We start from the raw sequence: 22,517 nt of genomic DNA, 5'->3' as shown, positions 1-22,517 counted from the left end.
TCCCCACTGGACCCGCCGCTCAATAAACAGTTATCAGCCTCCATTCATTTGAAAGACCAGGGCAGGGAATGCAAAGGCCGGGGATGGAGGGGAAGGGGAATCGAGGATGACGTGTCCTCTCCTATCCGGGGAGCGTTTTCGGCTTTCTTAACTCCAAGTCCAGCGGTATTGTCATTCGTCAGCGGCGCATGAGACAGCCTCTCAGCATGTCCATTTACACGCAAGATCACGCTCTGTCGTGCTCTCCTTTATATAAAGCACGGCGTTGTGCTCATGATGCAACTTGCAGTAATGTTATGAGGACTGGAGGGCTTGATGCTCCTTTCCTTTTTATCTCCTTTATTTTATTTTATTTATTTATTTTTTACTTGATGATATTTTCTTGGATTCGCATGAGGCTCCTGAAGAAAGAGACGGGCTGTGTGTGTGCGTCTGGCGTGGAAGAGTATGTTTATGTGGCCAGTCCAAGAAGTCCAAGAAGTCTAAGAAATAGAGCCTTGTTAACCTTGATCAAGTCTTTACTATTTTCTCTCACGTCCAAGAACATTTCACACAAACTCGAGTATATTCGTTTTAAATCCTACTAGAAACAAAGAAGCCCTTTAAAAGTTTAAAGTATGAAAAAAATAGTTAAATTCGCAATTGATCAAATCCGGCAGCAGTGAAATCTGTCTCCTAAGACAGTATATCTCATTTTAAATCTCATTTTAAATAAGTACAATTCTTGAATTCACCTCACTTGACACAAGGGGAGCTACAGAACTGACTGTAAGGTGACTTTTTTCAGCACCTAGGACAGCAACAGGTGCCGCCCTATCGGCTACACAGTGGAAATTCTCTCCAGCACCATGGACAGCTCCCCATAGTACACCATCGATAAAGGATTTGCTGGCTTCAAAAGTCAACACTTGAACTTGTCCAACATTTATTTTCCCCACAGCTTTAAACTCTCAGTTAACCTCAGACCCCACCCCCTCCCTCCTCCCAACTGACAGGATCACACCACAAGGGTTTTGCTCTTCTTCTGGTTTTATATTGGATTTAGATTTCGTAAGCAAGTTCAACAGCAATCATGTCACAGACTGCACATAAAAGATGGACTTAGCTTTCACGTCTCAAAAGTGAATCCAATGAGAAGAGCCCTTAAATTTCACTACTTTCTCACCTCCAACATGGGGTGTTTGCTTAAAGGCAACCAGTTATGAAGACCTCTATATCCTCTCTTGATCCATCCCCTCAGTATAACCTTTCTAAAAAAAAAAATGTTGGTCTTTGTCATCAGTCGACTCGAATGTAGCATGGTATTCATTTCATAAATTATTGTCCCAATTCTAGTTTAAAAAAAGGACTGTAAAGGAGGTGTGCTTTACGGCTCTTTTGTCATGCTTGGGTTTAAAATACCAAGATGGCAACAGTGTCTTTTATATACAGTTTATGCATCATGCACATTTATTATTTGCTGAGATAGTGTATCAAGCTAAAACAATCAGAAACCATGGCCATGTGAAAATTGAGCTTTGGCTTCTGCTCAGCTGTATCGGCTTAGACAAGTGTCCCAATTTTCCTCCCAGCGAATGCGCGTGCATCCTGCTTCCCCCTTTTGTTTCTCACCTCGCTCTCACCTGTCTGCTGGCAACTCTCAATTTCAAAATCCTCTTCTATCTGCACGCTCCGCTGCTTCCCGTTCTCCCATCTGCTCTCCACATTCGCCGTTGAGCAAAATGAAAAGGAGGGAACAGATGACATGATCAAGTTACTCAAAACTGAGAAATGGTTGGAATGCAAACCAGATGTTTATTGCTTGACTTGAACAGAGGCGGGGGGAAGCTGTGTAGTTGAGGGTGAGAGAGAGTGCGCGGTGGTCGAGATGAAGAAGAAGAAGAGGTCCCACTAAGGGAAAAAAAAAACAGCAGGCAAGAACTGGCTTTGAGGGGAAATAAGAGGCAGACAGAGGATGCAACTGTTGGAGTAGATGGAGGATAAGCTTACACCAGCTGAGAGATAATCTGGGCCCTATGTTTCTGTGCCTTTTGAGTGCCTGGTGATTTCCTTTTTCTTCAGTAAATTATCTATTTAGAGGGTTCATTTTCTTATCAGGCATCAAGCAGACTCCTATTTCAACAACTAACAGCTTGTAAGAAAGTAGTAAGTAAGTAAGTAAGTAAAATTTATTTATATAGCACTTTTTTAAGACAAAACGCTGTTACAAAGTGCTTCACAAGAAAACATGTCAAACAAACAATATAGCAACATAAAGAAAGTATAAAAGCATATCAAAAAAAAAAAAGCAATAGTACAATATAAATATAAAATAAAACAACATGTTACGCATTAACATTTCCCAAATGCCTGTCTAAACAGATGAGTTTTAAGCTGTTTTTTGAAAGAAGCCATCGTGTCGATGGTGCGTAGTGGGGGGGGTAAACCATTCCACAGTATAGGAGCCAGGGTTTGAAATGCGTGATCCCCCTTTGTTTTCAGACGAGTCCGTGGGATAGATAGACGACCGCTATCAGTGGATCTAAGAGTTCGCTTTGGAGAATAGGGCTGGAGAAGCTCCGAGATATAGATGGGGGCCCCACCTTGTAGAGACATAAACGTAAAGGTGAGGATTTTGAACTTATATCTATACTCAACCGGAAGCCAATGCAGGGATTTTAGTATAGGAGTGATATGGGAAAATTTATTGCTATGGGTCAAAAGCCTTGCTGCAGCATTCTGAACCGCTTGGAGCCGATTTAGTGAGGCCTTAGATACGCAGGAAAAGAGTGCATTACAATAATCCAGCCGGGAGGAGATAAAGGCGTGGACAAGCATCTCCAGTTCGGTTGTGGAGACAATAGTCCTGAGTTTGGCAATATTTCTTAAGTGAAAAAAGCAAGAGCGGGTCACGGATTTAACATGGACATCAAAGGACAAAGATTGGTCGAAAATTATCCCAAGATTCCGGGCAGTGGCTTTTATCGACGATGAAAAAGCACCCAGATGTTGACTAATCTGTGGCTTGATATTCTCCGGGGCTAGGATTAAGCACTCGGTCTTGTCTGCGTTCAACTGCAGAAAATTGTTTGTCATCCAAAGATTGATTTCCTTAAGACAGTCCATAAGAGTGGATAGCTTGTCTAATTCCCAGGATTTAAAAGAAATGTATAGTTGGATGTCGTCCGCATATAAATGATAGGAAATATTTTTGAAACCGCTAATGATCCGGCCTAAGGGAAGAATATATAGTGAAAATAATAGGGGGCTTAGAACCGAACCTTGTGGAACTCCACATAGAAGCTTAGCCACGTCTGATTGGAAGTTTCCCACTGAAACTAAAAGCGTCCTATCTTCCAGAAATGAGGTGAACCACTTTAGAACAGATCCTGATATCCCTACCGTGCAGTTTAAGCGATCGATTAAGATCTGATGGTCAACGGTATCAAAAGCTGAGCTAAGGTCCAGAAGAACCAGGACTGAGCAATCACCCCTGTCTGCAGCCATCAAGAGGTCATTTGTGACTTTCAGCAGAGCTGTTTCTGTAGAGTGTAATTTTCTGAAACCCGATTGAAATTTATCAAGAATGTTATGCTTCTCCAGCGCTTTCTTTACTTGTAGCCAAACAACTTTTTCTAGGATTTTTGAGATAAAAGGAAGTTTTGAAATGGGCCTGTAGCTTGACTGAAGTGTTGGATCCAGGTTAGGCTTTTTCAGCAGAGGTTGAATAACCCCCTGTTTAAAGCACCTGGGGACAGAGCCAGATAGCAATGAATGGTTTATCAGCGTGACCACAGAGGGCCCGATGGTCTCAAAAACTTTACAGAATAAACGAGTAGGTAAGACATCAGCTAAACTCGTTGAAGGATTCAATTGAGTCAGTGTTTCCAATAAATCCTCTAAAGAAACTGGGAGGAAAGATTCCATAATTATGGGGTGTGGACGATCATGGTTGGTGGGGTTTCCTGAGGGAGTTATGTTATGTCTTAGGCAACTAATCTTATCTTGGAAAAATTTTAAAAATTCACTGCAGTCCTTATCTGAAGAGACGGGTGTACATGGCGTTGGGGGGGAGACAAAGCTACTCACTGTATCAAAGACAATTTTCGGGTTTCTTTTTCCTACTGCAAGTAGTTGAGAGAAGTAGGTGGCTCTTGAATCTGACACCATGTCATTAAAGGTAGATAATAGTTCTTTTAAGTGAAGCTTGTGAACCTCGAGTTTTGTGATTTTCCACAGGCGCTCGGTTTTACGGCATATTCGCCTAAAGCTGCGGATAGCTTCTGTAAACCAGGGCGGGCGTTTGACAGTACTGCCTTTCCTGATTTTAAGAGGAGCCACTTTATCTAGAATTTTTTGACATTGTGAATTGAAGGAGGTCATCTGCTGATCTATATCGTCTGTTTCAGATAAATTGTTAACAAACAATTCCCTAAATTCTTCTACCGCTGAGTCCCTGATTAATCGTGAACGCTTCTCATAAACAGAGGGTAGAGTGTCATAAGTAGAAGAGAGATCAAATAAAAGGTATTTATGATCACTAATAAAAATGGGCTTGTGGGCACGTGTATGTGTGAGGTTGGATGAGTTTGTGAGCTGCCACCCCCATTCACTCGAGGATGATTAGACTAAAGTGATGACAAGCAGGTCTTTAGCTAGTTCAGAAAGTGCCACAGAGAGGCTGTTTGTGCACGTACCCCGGCGTGCACGTATCTGTCACGCGCGTGTGTGCACACAGCTCTCAGATGATGCCAGTGCCCCCCTCCTCACGAGCACTGTTACTTCCCCACTCACCTGCCGCTGTGTCAACCTGCTCCTCTGTCTGTCTTGCCATCTCTCCTTCTCCTTCTCTCCTCCCTCACCACCTCGTCTTTTCTTCCTTCGTCCTCCTCTCTAGTGATTCATACCGTCATCTTTCTCCAGATGGCCAGAGTTCTGTCACTGTGCTTCGTCACAGTGATAACAGCTACAGCGACTCACACGCGCACACAAACACACGCACCCAGCAGTTTGTGCACACTTGCATACAACCCTTCCAAAAAAAGAGAAAAAGCCTTCTTAAATGCATTTAAGCCAACTTCTGCATGACCGTCTTCACCGGTTTTTACAAAAGCTAAACACAAAGTAGACATTCAGACTTTGTGAGCATATAGATAAAGGTATAACAACATTCAGGAAGATCATATTAATTTAAATTTACTTTAATTAAATATGATCCATGCCTAAGACTATGGTATTTATGGATCTTGTTGTTCGAGTTCTAAAGTCAGTACTTCACATCCAACCAAAGCCACCGGAAATCTTGCCAACGAAATCATCTGGATTCTTTTTGATATGACTCCCAGCTTGTCGGAGAGAACAACATTAAATTAATAAATGTATGTTTTGGCTCATTTACTTATCCAGGGAATATGAGTGGAGCAGTATTGCTCTGTTCTGGCAGTTCTAAGGCATCACGTTCACTGGTTGCAGAATAGCATGTGCCCTTAAGCTCCTTAAGCATGAGTCATTCTATTCACCCGTATTTTGTCTCCGTTGTTCCAATCGAGCTCCATTAAAGACATTTGATGGGGACTGGACAGGTAATGGTAAATTGGCTTGCCGTATGAGAATACATCAGTGATTTGTGAGGAGAAAGTGGCTGTCATTTCACTTTCATGCCTGTTCTCTTTCAGCAAACACCAGTGGAGGAGTGTGACTGAAATGGGCATCACCCATATGTGTAACGGCTGTAACAACAATAGAGCCGACGTGAGGTTTGAAATGTCAGGAACAAGCGCGTACATGCTAAGTCAATTTTCCCTGCATAAGTAAAGGTGAAATAAACACATCAATAATTCATTGCCACTAGCCGCATATCTGTGAACAGCTCTAGCACAGAATCCTCCATCTCGATTCAAATTTTCATCTTGCTGTTATCAGGTATGGGAATTTTCTCCAGCTATGGCAAATCCTCACAACGTGAGTGATAGACACAGATGCCCTGTCTGTCTTGTATAGACGCAAAACTCAGGAAAGGATTTCTTTAGCTTCCTGATTTACACTGTCTTATCAGATATCAGTGATCCCGGAGATTGAAGATTAGATAGTGGGCAGGAGGTATCTTGTCCTTGTCCTTGTCTTTTTCTTCTTTATACTGCTTCTCTCTCTCTATTGAGCATATAGGTAATCTGTCTGCAGACTTTTTGTGGCAGCGAGGCGGGGAAGAAGCAGTAAATGTGTGTGGGAGTGTCTTTTACTCCTACACTTGCTCAAATTTAGATTTTGGTGTAGAAGGATACTGTTTTACTCCATCTCTATATTGTAGTCGGTAATGGAAGATAATTCTGTTTGATTAGAGAAGGACTGTTGTGCACTTCAAAGGAACAGTTCAGCAGCTTGGAGAAAAACACTCTGGTTTCTATTTAATATAAGTTGAAAATAGTAAGTTAAATAAAACCTGAGAAAGCAGTTAGTACATTTTTCATGGTAAATCAGGATAGAAGTTAGCTCTCAAAGTTGGAGAGTATTGATGCTGTGTGCCACAGCATCCCAAAATCTGCCAAAAGCTGCAAGGCTTGCCAACATTCTGACAATCTGATTCACAAAAATTAAAGAAACAACTTGGTGTAAATGGACTGAAAATGGAAGTGCTTCCCATTTCTGCAGCTGAATCACCGTCGGCATCACATTTTTCTGCTAAGTGCTCTTTTTGGGCTGGTGTTGACCAACTTTGCCGTTGGCTTTTGGGTAATAATTCAAGACATTAAGGTACAAAAAACACATAAGCAAAAAAGCCACATTATTGCAATGTAATGGAGCAGATAGTGTGAAATATGTCTTTCTACAGGACGTCGACCACTAAAATACCACATGAAAAAAAATGACTGTGAGTTTGAATTCAAATCAGGACAAGCCCGATTAGCTACACCAATAATACATGAGATGTTTTTTTTTAAATTGATATCATATTAATATTAATAGCATAGGGCAGCACGGTGGCACGGTGGTTAGCACTGTTGCCACACAGCAAGAAGGTCCTGAGTTCAATTCCACCATCAGGCCAGGGTCTTTCTGTGTGGAGTTTGCATGTTCTCCCCGTGTCTGCGTGGGTTCCCTCCGGGTACTCCGGCTTCCTCCCACCGTCCAAAGACATGCAGTTTGTGGGGATAGGTTAATTGGATAATCCAAATTGTCACTAGGTGTGAATCTGTGAGTGAATGTGAGCACGAATGGTTGTCTGTCCTTGTGTGTTAGCCTTGCGACAGACTGGCGACCTGTCCAGGGTGTACCCCGCCTCTCGCCCTATGACAGCTGGGATTGGCTCCAGCACCCCCCGTGACCCTGAAAAGGATAAGCGGTAGCGAATGGATGGATGGATGGATTAATAGCATAATATTGTTAACTGGAGCACACAAGTGGATCTGAATAATAATCACAGTGATTGAGCTGTCCTAACATAACGCGCTACAGCACGTCATCCCCTAGGTTGAGTAAATTCTAAAAGGCAGTGCAGCTGCTTGCCTAATTTCTTTGTCAGTATCTTAAATAACAATTTATTGGTTTGTTAGTAGAGGTAAGCCATACAGCTGCAAATGATACCTCTAGGAAATTTGTGAAAAATCTGTAAAAAAAAAAAAAAAATTATAATAATAATAACACATAATAAAAAAACTGAACAATGATTTATAGGACAGGCAGTAGAATTTTTTTTGTTTAGCACAAATAAAATTAAGGGCATTTTCCGCCCTTTTTCAATTAGTTATTGTCATGGCAACTCATTGGCAACTCATTGATATCAATATACAAAAGCGGCCTAGTGTAGGCAGTGTTTTCTTTGGAAATTTGAAGTGAAAGTATAAAATGACTGTTTAACACTTCACACTTAGCTTAACAATAACTGAAGGGGCTTAACCGGTGTTGTCACATAATAACATTGAAATTGAAACACATTTTCTACCTTTCCAAGTTTTTAACCACCTGCTTAAACCCTTGCTTTTCTACCATGTAACTGCATCATTAATTTTTTATCCACCGTTTGTGCATCCTGGCATATGAAGTGCGGTTTATATTTGGGTCAAACATCATCATCTGCTAGTGTCTTCTCATATTTGACAATGTGTTTTTGAAGGATTTGTTGTTCCCACCTTTAGCTGATATAGTTTTCTTGGCTAATTTGCAAATTGCTCTGCTTTGTTGGAGTTTGTTAAAGCAGCTCTGTTTTTAGGTATTAAATCATCATTGAACCTCTCGCTCTCAGACATGTTTGGGCTTGTGTTGTTGGTCATTGTACAAGGGAAAATAAACACATGACCTCACTACATCATTGGCATTGTGATAAGCTGTTTTTTTATCACGTGAAAATTTATATGGGAGGTGTTATATCACAAATCACTGGTTCTTAGTGGATATTGCAGGCTCTAGTTGCATAGGTGACTCACTCCACTGTAGTAGAGCACAACTATTGCTGATATATAAGTATCAGCACTTATAATGGCTGATAAATGAAAGTGAACAAAGTAAAGAAAAGACAGGAGAAACACCCTTCAGCCATCTGATGAGTTTTGGTGTTGCGAGGTTTGTCTACTAGGGCACTCTGCAGCCTCCCTGTTAGCAACACATTTGGAATGCCATAAACATAAGAGCTAAACAATCTGAGCAGAGCTGTGCAACATATTAGCAAGTGATCCATGGCTTTATGCGACAATAAAACAAGATTATTTTTAAAGTGCATCGCCATATTATCTCAGTAAGGGCTAGTAAATAACTACATGTAACAAGTGTTAGGACAAACTATTTCTATCTGGGATAGAAAAAAAATATTGGCCAATATATCTGATTTTTAAATCATCAAGTATCCGTATTGATATCAATATTAAAACTCCTATCTACTCTGGAGATAGGATGGTGCTACTCTAGTCAAGGGCATCTTTTGCTTCCATACTAGCTTCAGTTGCTCTATGGGAGCCTAGAACTTGAGCTTACCCATCTCAAGGTACTACTGTTTATAATTTCTGCCAAACATCTTCAAATGTGAACTTTCTGGTCTTTCCTGGTATTTACACTCTTCTTCTCCCAAAATGTTGAATCGTTCCTTTAAGAGAATATTGTACTTGAGTTTGTTGTCAAAGTTCTTCAAGGCTAACACATTCCATTGATTTGTCGGCTAGACTTAGTTACCCTCAGTTTTTTTTTGTTTTTTTTGGTTTTTTTTGGAGGTTAAACCCAGTTTAACCTGTTGTTATCACAGGTTTTCTTCTGCTTTGTGTTACATGTTCTGCTGAGAAAATAAATTCCTAATGAGAACAAGTGAGGGGAAAATATCCCCTTAAGTACTATTTAAGTGGACGAGAAGAAAACAGTATGGCAGAAAGCCATTGTGAAAGAGGACACAGATTCTTAAAAAAATGTTTGTTAGAATTATTTCTTTACTCATGCTTGGTCTATTTTGATATTTATTTTTAAAAAAAACTATTAATATTAATGATATCCGGTATCAGTGCAAATTAGATGCAATCTTGTGCCTGAAGCCCATATGGAAAAGATATATATAAATCTTATAAAGTTTGTATCTGTCTTGTGTGAAACTTGTATGAAAAGCATACAAGAGTGAAAACAGATATAAGATCCCTTGAAAAATTATAAAATGAAACTTGTATGTTTTTGATACTTACTAAAACAATGTATGAAAGTAATGAGAAAGTGGCCACTTTCATGAGTAATCACATATAAGTTTTTACTATTTCTTTTCCATATGGGAGTACATGAGAATAATGATTTAATGGTTATTTAATTATTTTAACTTATAATCCAGGACTTAGATGCAAACTGCTAAAACATGTTTTTCTTTCTCACAGTCTAAACAAGTTAATGGTTGTAATTTGCACATATCTGTGGATTTAAAGGCTCTAAATCTAACACCTAAAGCAATGTGGAAATCCAGAGTCTATGTAATGTAATGAGTAGCTGTGACATTTTATTTTATTTCAATATAAATTCTAATTATGTGACTGCGATGCACGCGGCCCATTGATTATGAATGTGGTCCACAGTTCACTTGAGCCTTCCTTGGGGGGCTGTTAGGCTCTGAGTTGAAAGGTTAAACTGCACCACAGTTAGCTGAAGGGAGGCAGATTGATCGTCTTCTCATCCGTCTCTCAGTGATAGATGGTATATTTCTGCTGGGACATTCCTGACCTGACCTTTGGAACAGTGCTTCCTCTCTGGTTTTAATATACATTACTCACAAAAGATTAAACGCTCACAAATGCCCACTCACTATCTAACAGACACGCAAGCATGAGTCTTGCCCGGAAGAAGGGTGTAAAATAATGTAACATGGTCACAAAATTATTCCACCTCCTATGGATGCTGTTGGTCCTGAAAGTGTAGTTTCCCCTTATTCCTCATGCAATGTAGGTGCAAATGCACTGGAGAATGTGAGTGGGATTATCAGAATATGGGGTCTAATGTAACTCAAAGAGCTGAGCTCAAAGATGTGAGGAGAATGACAATGAGTTGATAATTGACTTTCGCTGTTTCACACATTAGACTCACACGTAATTGTGCTTTTCTCCCCCCCCCAAGAAGACTGGGAAATAAAATTGAAATGATTCGAGCAGCGCACACGTGTGTGTACATATGTTTGAACAGAGACGCGCACACCTGTGCGGGGTAGAGCGCGCTCAAGTATGAAAAAATGCTTGAAGACAGGGATTTGTCTTTATGTGTGCTTTCCTGTTACACTGTTGTCATGGGAACAGCATACAGCTTCTGTGTCAGGAGCAGTGAATGACACTGAACTGCACTTGTTTTCTTTTCTTTTTTATTCATCCTCCACTCATTGCTAAAAATGCAAGTGTACACACAGAGCTTAAGGACACATACGCAATTCATCGTGTTTTGTAAGGGAGGCCCATTTGCACCCATGATACACTAGGAAAGACAGAGGTCTTTCTGAAAGCGTAGAATATCAACTGTACCAGCATGTCTTCGACTCTGAATGGACTATTTTCTATTGATTAACTTGGTGCATAGGTTGCTGCGGAGCTCTGTTGCTCACAGTAGCACCAACTTTCCATAGGGCTGTTGGAATGTACTGATAAGAAAGTGAAAAAAAATGATGAAGTCTACCTAAAACACTGATCTCTATGGAAAAGGTGCTAAAATCCTAGTGAGAGATAGGGGTTTTTTTTTTCAGGGGGTAGGTAGGTGGCTGTTGTGCAGGTCCTTTTGGCTGGAATGGTAATACTGCTGGTTAAATATGACCCAGCTGGAAGGAACTGCCTGGCTCTCCCCCTTCTCTTCCTCTGTCTGAGAGAACACATGCTTCATTGTGCTTCTTTTGCCAGCCCTGATAACAGGCAGGAATGTTTGCATGCATTCATGCAAATGTGCATTTCTGCACGCATCCCTCTTCAGTGTCTTCTTAGTATCCAGCCGCTTTTTTCAGCTCTTTAATCTTTAGCTTAATCTTTGCATGTGGGCGCTGTTTGTTTTCTTACCCCACACGTTTCAGCCTGCAGCTACGTTGCCTTGACAGTGAGTTTTTGTGGGGTTTCTTGCGCGTGTCAGTATTAACTTTGTGTGCCATAGGCATCAACAGATCCTTTCATAAAGCTTGCAGTGAGGATGTTGCAACTAGAACAACACTGCATCATTAGCACTGGTATTCTTAGCATGTGTTCCCTGATTTACAGTTGAGAGTGTGTGCTAACAAATGTATTCACATATCAGTTTCTTTGAGTATCCACTCAGAGAAATCACTGCTGTATTTTGACCTGACACATTCATGCAGCAGGAAGCCATTCCAGCCTTTGAATGTGCACCATTATGGAAATGGAAACTTGTTTTGTTTTGTTTTGTTTTTCTTTTAAGGAAAAAATAATAATTACCATTCAGCCCAGTGGAAACAACTTGTGCAAGGGAGGGCTGAGAGGGACCAAAGCCTATCACTAGCACCTTCCACTGCATTTGGCTTGCCTGTTAACGGCAGAAGGCATAGACATTAGCCAAATGTATGGGGGTGAGCCGGATCACTTAGCTCGCACATTTTCATTTTAATGGCGGCCATCGCAAGGTTAATTCAGATGTGATGCGGTCAAGACGTGCTTACGTGCTGACACGTCAAGAGACAAATGGTGGTGCTGAGAGGATCCATGGGGCGGAAGGGTTTATCTGTCCACCAGGGAGCAGTTATCGGTACACACACATACACACACACTAAACAATTGTTTTTTTGAAGTGTACTCATGGGCTAAGTTAGATGTGGATAGGCTATAGTAATACAAACAATAAACACACTCAAAAGGAAGCATTTCTTTAGTTTGAAATTTTTATTCCAGCTTGATGCTTTTTTTTCTATAGACTGCCTCATACTTACCATATATAGTATGCTTTTAGTTTGTCTTGGGAATAATGAAAAGGCTGAACTCATATGGATAAATGTACCACCAAATAACACCAACAGGAGCTGTTCCACCATGGAAACTCAGCACACAGTTTTTGTGCTGAAGCTAATGCCAGTCAAGGTCTGGAGCACTGCAATTATTGAATCAGCAGAGTGTTCACAACTTTTATACTATGTAACTTTATGTGGTCTGCTTCTACATGGGTGAGTTTGTAACTGCTGTCTGGTGAGGAAGGAGCGGCTAGCAGGTCCAGCAGGCATGTGGTGTGGAGGTTAGCTGGACAACTTGGAGGCCAGCCAGTTAGACAGAACAACAGACCTTTATTTGGCGATAACAGACCATACAAGCCAGGTCTCCACGGCTCTACCCTATTCGTTCATTAGGGTTAGGTAGTTGCCTGCGCTAGCCCGTTACAATGGTATGGTCTCTCTAAACAGATGCATGGTGAGCAGCATGCTCGGCTGTAATGGCTGCCACTGCACTCACACTAGGAGACTCTCAAACTACCACAATAATAGAATGACACCCCCTAGTGGTGCTATACCATATAAATGGTTATTATGCTACAAGTTGCTGTGGTTCAGGCAACTGAAAATGGGACTGAAAATGCCTGAGTTCACAGATTAAGATTTGTGACCCAGAGTATGTGATGGAAAATATGGAAAAGGAAATCCAAAAATCCTGCGTGACAGGATGTAAACATTAAAGGAACGTTAATGGCATCCCACCGCAGCTTCTTCTAGACATAGGGATCGAAAGCACTGGAGGCAAAACACACACACACACACACACACACACACACACACACACACACACACACACACACACACACACACACATATCTATCTATCTATCTATCTATCTATCTATCTATCTATCTAGATAGATAGATAGATAGATAGATAGATAGATAGATAGATAGATAGATAGATAGATAGATAGATAGATAGATAGAGTTTGATTATATATAGTTTGATTGTGGGTTGTTAAAGTGTCCCTTTAAACTTGGAACAAGACTCATTCTCTGAAACTGCATTCATCTTGCGCAACATAAGACATAAAACACTTCTATTATTGTCTGGAAGAACAGGATGCTCTCTGCATCTTTGTCTTTTGTCCAAAGGCAGTCTTGAATCATAGATGGGTAGATGGGGAGACAAGGGAGCGATAGAGAGAGAGAGAGAGCAAGGGGAATAAGGAAACAAAAAAACTGATGGGGTCCAGAAAGAAGATTTGCACTGCTGTATTGCCGGTATTATTTGTGTCTTTATGGCATTATGAGACTGTGATGTCGGGATTGTGTTCACTTTGATGAAATATCCTCCCATTCATAGTCACTGTGGAGAGTGTAATTGTATCTCAGCAGAGGAGTTACATGCAGACATCAGACACTATACTCACCCAGGGTATAGGGATTACACTCATACATGTGTAGACAAATGATACCTCCACACACAGGCACGTGTATACGCCTGTCTCTCTTTACTTGCACAAACGAACGCATACACACACGAGCACACGCACAAATTCCACTGAAGCCTCCCTCGAAATGGACCTCTAGATTTTGCCAGAAGTGCAGATTAAGCACTATCTTGCTGTGAATGTCACACTGGCTGTCTGTGACCTCAGCAAAACAGGTAAAAAATATCCCACCTTATATAGTGTTCTTCCTCTGTCCCACTCATTCAACCCCCCCTGCTGCCCCCATTGGCTGGTGTCCCTTCTCTCGTCGCCCTCACTTGTTCTTTCTGGCAAACGTTCATTCTGCTATTTTTTATTTCCCTGCAGTTTGGACCTCATTTCACCTTTGCTTCTATTATTCCTCGCATCACGTCTTCCAAATCTATTTTCTCATATGTCCATAGATTCAGTCTGCTTTGTGTCTGTCTGCCCCACCACCCGTTCGCCCTTAGCCCCGCTTCTTTCTCTCTTTCCTTTTTGGTCTCTTCTTGTCTCCTTCCTCTCGGAGGGGTTGCTGTCCTGCCCGAGTGCAGCGCGGTGACCATCGATTCATCAAAGTGTCACAGCGCGCCACCACAGTTCTGTGTGTCTGCTACTGAACAACTGCACCAGCAAAGCAAACAACAGCACCTGCACACAAACACAGGCACAGGTAGAACCTGGAGTGCTGCCCCAGCAAGGTCACACCTCTCCCTGTACACTCATTTGGCAGCCTGCGCACCGGAGATGCTAAGTGCCAAGTGGATGGTGCCAGTGGCACAGCGGGCTAAGCAGTGGACAACATATCTGTTGAACATCCACACAGTTAACATTCCACTACAAGCCTTCTGCAAACAGTTCCCAATGGCATGATGGAAGATGAAATATGCTAAGCACTTAAAAACGATGGCCATTTCCTAATTGCTGAACTAGCATCTCTGCTGCTCTTCGGCATTCACTGGTTCACCAGAATTTACACAATCTGAGAAAACATGACCTTCTTACTTTACCGGTGGCTAAAAAAGCACCGCCAGCAGTATCTTTATGGTGTCTTTATGGTGTGTCAGTAGAGTCAACTGCAGGTTGGGCTCTTCCCTGCAGATTTACACCGAAGGCCTTCAGAGTAGGTCACCAGCTCCCAGATGCTAATTTCATAATGCATCCTGGGCGAGCCTTAAATAATTCATCCAAGCCCCAAGTGCAGGATCCACTTAATCAAAGGCTCCGGGTTTTCAAAGAACAGGGACAGCAGACTTACAGAACCTCGGTTAACCTCACTTGAATCTTATGGTAACCTTTTTTTCTGCAGTTGCGCATAATTTAGAATGAGCATGGCCGCAGGGTGCAGCAGAAACATCTGCAAGTGTCCCTGTTATCACCCCCCCGATATGAAAATCAAACTCAATAATGTTGCAAATTGGTCCTTAATGGCCACAGAAGTGCATTTTCAAGCGCCTGTTTTTTCTACAATTGAATTCTGAGTCTGAGCCTAACCGTTTTTCATCAGGAATATAACTGTTTTTGGCTACAGCCAGAATAAAACAGCTTCTCGTAAAACTCCAGTTTGGTCTTTTGTCCAAGATTGTATGCATCATTATCAATTTAGGAGTTGGTAACTTGGCAATGCTGCTTACAATTCAAAACAGCATTTAGCAGAGCTCTGGCAGCAGACATATCCTCCATCATTATTACTTTTTCTTTTCATTTTTTTGCTTCGCTTAATTGTGTCCATAAAACACAGAGCTTGAGTTCCTGCCTGGTTGATCACCTGTCATACAGCGTGCTTCATGCTGTAATGGCATGTGCACTGTGTGTGAAAACCTTTTATTTAGCTGCAGAACACACTCTCTTTGTAATGTTTTCACTTCAGCTGGTAGCACCTCAAGAGTCACGAAATCAATTATTTCTTCAATTTGATGCTGAAAGTGATTAATAACAATTCAATCGCCCTAACCTTCCTGGTATTGTTTTATAATACAGTCCACTCTACTTGTCTTTACTCAGTACAATAGGTTGACAGACCCTTTTGATCCCCATCAAGCTCTGCAATCTGTCTGCTCTACAGTGTGAGCTCCTGATTGGCATTGTCTAACTGAGGCGCTGTAATGAGGGAGATGATGAGGAGATTATTGACTGGGTTGTGGGTAAGAAAGTCAGGTGGGAGAGTTAGATGTGGGGGTTTTACCTGGATATTAGTATTGACCTGATGGTAATTGGGAGGCTGGATGCTCACTTGCTGAGCCTATTTAAAGGCTTTAATAAAAAATCAGATGAGGATAGCTCTCAGTTTGATCATTTTTTGTTCTTCTCTCTTGATTCTTCTTAAAGAAAAGGGAAAAAAGTACATGATTTTACACATGCCATGAATTCACTTACAGATTTCTAAAGCAAGCAAATAGCTAAACTCTGGATGCACTATTAAACGTGTAGTTTAATTCTGTTCCACATACGTTAATTCTTGTCTGCGTACGAGTGCACTCACATTAGCATCTTTTGGAAGAGGTCAAGCGCACATGAAGCACTGAAAAGTGACGGTGGAGAGGCTTCTGCCTGTTTTTGGACCAGACAGGCCCTTGGGAGTCAACAGTGGCATGACAGATACACTGTGACTGGATGAACCTCGAGCTGCTGCCAATGCCATCCAGACAGCCTATATCTTAACTTTCTGAAACTATCTGCTTTTATCCTTCTCCCCCCAAAAATGCATTTCCTCTACCTGGGAAAGAAAAATATGTTTGTATCTGTGTGTGTGCATGTGCTTTTGGGTGGGTGGATGTTTTTCCAGTAGCGATTCAGGATACATAAACACCTTGACGTGGTGTGTAGCCCCTGAAATCTTTGACATTCACTTTGATTGCTACCATGAGATCAAATGCAGCATTTGCTTGTCCGGGTAACCAATAACAAACCCACTTTTTCAGGTTTCTTTGTTTTGTTCTTTCAACTTTGAGTGAAAGTAAAATGTATTTTTGTTAAGCCCCTCCCCTTTTAGTCTCTTTAGTTGCCTTCATGCTTGGTGCCTTATTACCTGTAAATCCCTACTGTTTTCTCAGACATGATGCATATTTCAGAGTGAAAATATGGACAGATTTTGGGCTTTGAGTTTTCCCTACCCATCAGAGAATGTGCACAAAGTAGAACAGAGTCTATATGCTTCACAACCATTCAATGTCCACCTCCACCCCACCCCCGCAACCCATCAAAGCAGCCTCTACTTTTACCTGTCTCAAAGCTGCGATGTGTTTACTCAATAATCCTTATTTAAACTGTCACTTTTTTATGCCCTCAGGTAGCATGCATTGATTCATCACAGACATTTGCCCTGTTTGTCTGTGCATACAAATGAACAAAACAAATATCGTATCTACTGCAAGTCTTGCATTCTGGTTGTTGAATAATGTGGGTTATCCAGATAACAGATGTCCTGCAATTATACTCTCCTAATTACATTTTAATCAGGCTACATTATGATGCAGGTTTTTTGGCTGAAGTGAACAAAAGGGAAATATACTTCATTTGTATTAACAGCATGTGCAAGGATATATTTATTTAGCTCACTTCTGTGTGACCACAAATATGTTTATAGGGTACGAGATCCCTGATGTATGAGGGATTTAAATCTGTCTGTTCAGATTTAGTGTTCTTTGGGGGGGGGGGGGGGGGGGGTTATGGTTTTTTGACATAAAGAAAATCATCCCCATGTCCATCTCTTCTCCTTATCCAGTTCAGGGAGCCAACCATTCGCACTCACATTCACACCTATGGACAATTAAGAAACATCAGTTAACCTAACCCCACTCACTGCATGTCTTTGGACTGTGGGAGGAAGCCGGAGTACCCGGAGAGAACCCACACAAACTCCACACAGAAAGATCCCATCCTGATGGTGGAATTGAACTCAGGACCTTCTTGCTGTGAGGGAAAAGTGCTAGTCACAGCTTTTTTTATATCTTTTTCAATTATGCATTGCAAGTTTTGATTTAAAAAAAACAAAAGAAGAAGAAAAAAAGCAGGTATTGTAGTGGCAGAAAATTACAATCATCTCCATTCTGTTTTTTTTTTTTTTTACAATGTATGAAATCAAATTAATATCATTTTAAGAGGCACCTTAGCCCAAAACCAAACTCCTACATTTTCCACCAGGCTGTAGTGTTATTTTTCACCTAGATTTTTTTTGTATGGTCTGCTTTTGCTCCACAACGCAAGCAGTCATTAGCTGTGGCCATTCATTCCATCATATTCAAGAGAAGGCTGGCATCTCTACAGTGGATATCTACCGAGCCCGGCAGGTGACACCAAAATCATCTAGATAGAGGAAAAGTGGCATAGACCAGGGGGAAATATGGAAATTTGATTTGGGAATAATGTGCCTCTTTAACTATTGAACGTTATGTGTATAAACACAGTAATTTGTAAATTAACTCTGAAAGCACAGACAAAATGCAGAGTTGTGCATAATATAGCAATGACACATCATTCCTCATTAGCGATTAATTACAGGCAAATCCTAACATTGATTAAAAGTCTCGGCTGTGCGCAGATCAGTCGAAGACAAGTCATCTAGCTTGGAGATTGAAAACACTCACAGACACATAGACAACGCTTCTTACATCCACCCCGAGCCTTGCACGGATACAATTAAAATCTCAGATTGAAGGCAGTTTAAGTGGCTGCTGAAAAAAAATGCAAGATGAGTTCAATTAATGTAGCAATCAAGTACGTCTCCTCCTCTCCCCTCTCGTCACCTCGACTCTTCTTCTCGAGCTATGTCATGTATTAACGTGGGAACCTATTATTAATGTGGTGGTAGGACCAGTGCTGTGTGTGATGAACAAGCGTGTGATGATGGAGGTGGGTAGAGGTGGGGAAAGCTGAGAGAAGGGGGGGGCGAGCCATTTAGCACTGCAATATTAATGGCTTATGCTGTAGGTGATAATGGATGTTGCTGCATTTGGTGCAAAATGTTTGACTGTGGGTGTGCATTTGTATAATTTCCTTTCTTGAGTGTAGATGAGTGAGGTTTTTGTCTTTTTATTTGGAGAATCCTTAACGTTTAAGCACTCTGCTAGCTGTTCTGTACTCTGCTAACGTGTCTTTCTGCCTTTTAATAACTGACTATTTCTTTTTCTCTTTCTCTTTCTTCACAGCTCAGAACTGCAGTTACACATTACAGAATCCCAATGGGACAATAGAAAGCCCTGGATACCCTTACGGCTATCCTAACTATGCCAACTGTACATGGGTCATTGTGGCGGCAGAGCACAACCGGATACAGCTGGTGTTTCAAGGCTTTGCCCTAGAGGAGGACTTTGACATCTTGTCTGTATATGATGGGCCGCCCAGCCCTGGAAACCTGCGAACAAGGTAGTTTATTTTGTGTATGTTCTGAAAAAGCCTCACTAGAAGCACACACGCTATTTGGCTACCATATTAGTAACACTTCTGTAGCACTTCTGTAAAATAATAAGGGATGAGCCATGGTTTCAGTTTCAAAGACATAAAAACTGCACATATAGATGCAACAGAGGTTTGGTGACTGTGTTTTTTGAGTGAGGATGAAAAATCTAAAAATAATGAGTCTTCATTAAAGACTCAATCCATTGTGCTGGCTTCTTTTACCAAAGCACTAAACAAATTCCATGTTAATTTATATTATGGATGTGGCTTGCACTTAACCTGCACTTAACATCATGTTTACTGTAATTATGAATAGATATGCCTGACCACTCATTTTACACTGCTGGGAAATCTGTGTGGCTACATCGAGGTTCAGTGTGCTTAGCGCTGAGTGATGCACTTCTACATATCTTGGTTGAAACGAGATGTTATTGAGTTACTATTAACTTGATCATACTATGACCTCTGACATCAACAAGGCATTTTCGTTCAGAGACCTGCCATTCATATTTCCTGTTTCTGAACCACTCTCTGTAAATATGCTTGGGATAGAAACTTCCAGTAGATCAGCAGCAGTTTCTGAAATGCTTAGACCAGCCCATGTGGCACCAGCAAGCTTTCCAGTATGCCGTGTTGAAAGCCACTTAAATCATAATTTTTTTCTCATTTTGATGAACACTTTGAACTTCACCAGGTTTTCTTGACCATGTCTTTAGGTCTATAGGTATCTAAAAAAGTGACTGTATAAGTGTCTGTATTTGGATTAATGCAAAATTGAAATATCAGCGTTGCTTTCATATTTTAAGGTTTAATTGTTTCATTTAAGGTAAATGAAAAGCATTTAATACAGTCTGATAAGTATCTGTTCTATACATCAGCACCATAGTGGCACAGAAGTAAGAAGGTTCTGGATTTGAACCTGCCTGTGTTTTCCCTGTGCCTGCAGGTGCAGATATGAGCTTGATAAACCTGATCAATAAGATTAGAAAAGTATTCTGTCCCAGTCCATTTTTAAGTGCGTGAATGACGGGGACCCTGCAGCCGTTTTGAACACTGCTACATTAAAGTACCAAAGTGTCACCAGAGGTTCAAAACTCACTGAAGTACAAATAAGTACCCCTCGTTACAGGTACATTAGTGCTCCACTGACAAGCTTTGGTACTTTTTGCCCAACCACTCACCCCTTTGAATGCTCAGATTTTGCGTCAAAGACGGCGCCACGTTCCCAAATCCGTGTTAATGCAGCCACTACAAAGATCTTGGAAATCTGAAAAGAAAACCCTGATTTTAATCAATTAAATTGTACTTTTTGAGTCGTTTGCCCTCAACGGTATTGATGACGGCAACGGACAGTTAACTAGAAAAGAGGAGAAATTATCAAGAATAAAATCAGTGAAGCATTCAGAAGCAGTCGGAGCAGACTCTTTGGTGACTAATACCATACGGACTCTGTGGACCCTGCGACGGCATCCGGGGTTATTCCTTGGGATTCTGGGCACATTTTATGCTTGAGAGCTTCCCACGAAAAGAAATAACTTCTCACTTGGGTGTGGAGACTCAAACAAACAATTTCTGAAACAACTTCCTCCAGTTCAGCCAATTTAATACCCTTAGAGAATCCTGCCTCGTGCTTTCCCGTGAAACTCATACAGTCCGTGTTTGGTTTTGAGATTTTAGAAGTAAACATTCTATTTATATCAGCTGCAATTATAAAAGATAGAGCCGGGGAGCTTCAATTCATTGATTCAATTAAGTTTATTTTGGGATATCGCTGCTTGCAGGCTATCTAGCTAACCTCTTGGCAGCCCTCTTGCTAACACACTCACCTAATTAGAGACAATTTCACCGTTTGATCAATTAAAGCCACACCGAAAAATGCTTTTAGTTCCTGTCACCTTCTGCTACGAGCTTGGCCTCGCATTTTAAAGCATATGAAAGCCCTCTGCAGACAAATGAGAAAAATGTTACGCGCTCTTGTCACCGACACTGTTTCGAGTCTCCGTCGGGCCTTCTCTGTTTTTCCCTGTCAATATGTCTCTCTCTCTCTCTCTAGCTCTCACCCCCTCTCTTCCCCTTCCCCTCCCCTCCTCTGCATCTCTCATTTTGTGCCAGTGGTGCCTCTACAGCATCTCCCCACAGAAAGCAAATGAAAGAGAGAAGAAAATCCATTATGGATTGGTGTTGCCCTGTTCTCACCCAGCCTTTCTGCTGTTTGGACTTCTGGGCCTTGTTGTATATTGATGCTCCGGCGGGACAGAGGGGTGGGGGTGGGGAAGGAGGGGAGGAAGCGTTTGTCTCTCTGTCAAAGTCCTTTGAAAATAAGTGAAGGAAAAGAAAATGAATTTAAAAAGACGATCACAAAAAAAGAAAGTTGGGGGAGGGGGTCGATGAAACAGTGAGCGAGATGGAGAAGCAGTGAAGTTCTTGCTGGGGATTTTGTTTGTGTTGACTTTGATGAGAGTTCCTCTCCTTTCAAAAGAGGCATCTTGTAATAACGTCAGACTTCAGACTGTATCTTTGAGTGAGCTCGGGATTAAGCTAGCAAGCAGCTTTTACCAGTCAACAGGCGTCTGTCAGAATACGCTTGTATATTTGCACTGACACCCCCACGCGTGCACGCATTTTCGTGTGCACGCAGACGCACACGTGATAATTTCAACCTTCTCTCTTCTCTCATCTCCCACTTGTGTCAGAGGTAATTTTTCTCCCATCCTCCTTGCTCTTCGCCCTCTGTTCCATCCACACCTATTTTCAAAAATCATATCTCTTCTTGCTGCTCTCCATTTTGTGTCTTGCATGCCTTTTTTTCTTTTGCTAAGTTTGATCAGTGCTTCCTGTGCATCACTGTGTGGCCCTTCAAGCTTTAAATATTTTCTTTGATCTCAAGTCGTCATAAAAAAATTAAAATTAAAAAAATGTTTTCCCTAATTTCATATTCAAATGATCACCTTTCATTTCCTATTCAAAGCAGTCACTCTGTGTTGGATTTGTTTATTTATCCATTAATTTATTCGCTGCTGTCACAGCAAAGCCAAGAAAAACGGTGTTATCAGGGGAATGCTGGGTTACAAATTAGCTATGTATACGCGTGTGTGTGTGTGTGTGTGTATTTCAAAGTATATATGCACTCTGGTGTGTGTGGGTGTGGGTGGGTGGGTGTTTGCGAGCGTGTATTCTCCTGCAGTAGTTGCTTTATGAGTCACTGCCACTCCTTAAGAAATGCATATGTGAGTCAGTCTGTTGCTGCAGCACTTCATTAAACTGCCGATCCCAACTGATACCTGGGAAGCAGACAGAAAACTTGAAGGAAAT

General features: G+C 41.3%; 1 protein-coding gene across 1 annotated transcript in view; it reads left to right on the top strand.

Moving 5' to 3' along the window:
- The window catches only part of csmd2 (CUB and Sushi multiple domains 2), a 280,093-nt gene that overhangs the window by 2,944 nt on the left and 254,632 nt on the right, over window positions 1-22,517 (top strand). Inside the window, exon 3 of the mRNA XM_085446711.1 lies at window positions 18,956-19,172. Within this exon, the coding sequence (XP_085302837.1) occupies window positions 18,956-19,172 (217 nt within the window). The remainder of the gene's footprint in view (window positions 1-18,955; window positions 19,173-22,517) is intronic.

The sequence above is a fragment of the Copadichromis virginalis genome, linkage group LG22 (genome assembly GCF_057382275.1).
Source record: "Copadichromis virginalis isolate Kocher_CV1m ecotype Utaka linkage group LG22, C_Virginalis_male_GT1.1, whole genome shotgun sequence".
NCBI classification, from domain to species: Eukaryota; Metazoa; Chordata; class Actinopteri; order Cichliformes; family Cichlidae; genus Copadichromis; species Copadichromis virginalis.
The sequence above is the reverse complement of the archived record's forward strand: the minus strand, read 5'-3'. Positions and strand labels throughout refer to the sequence as shown.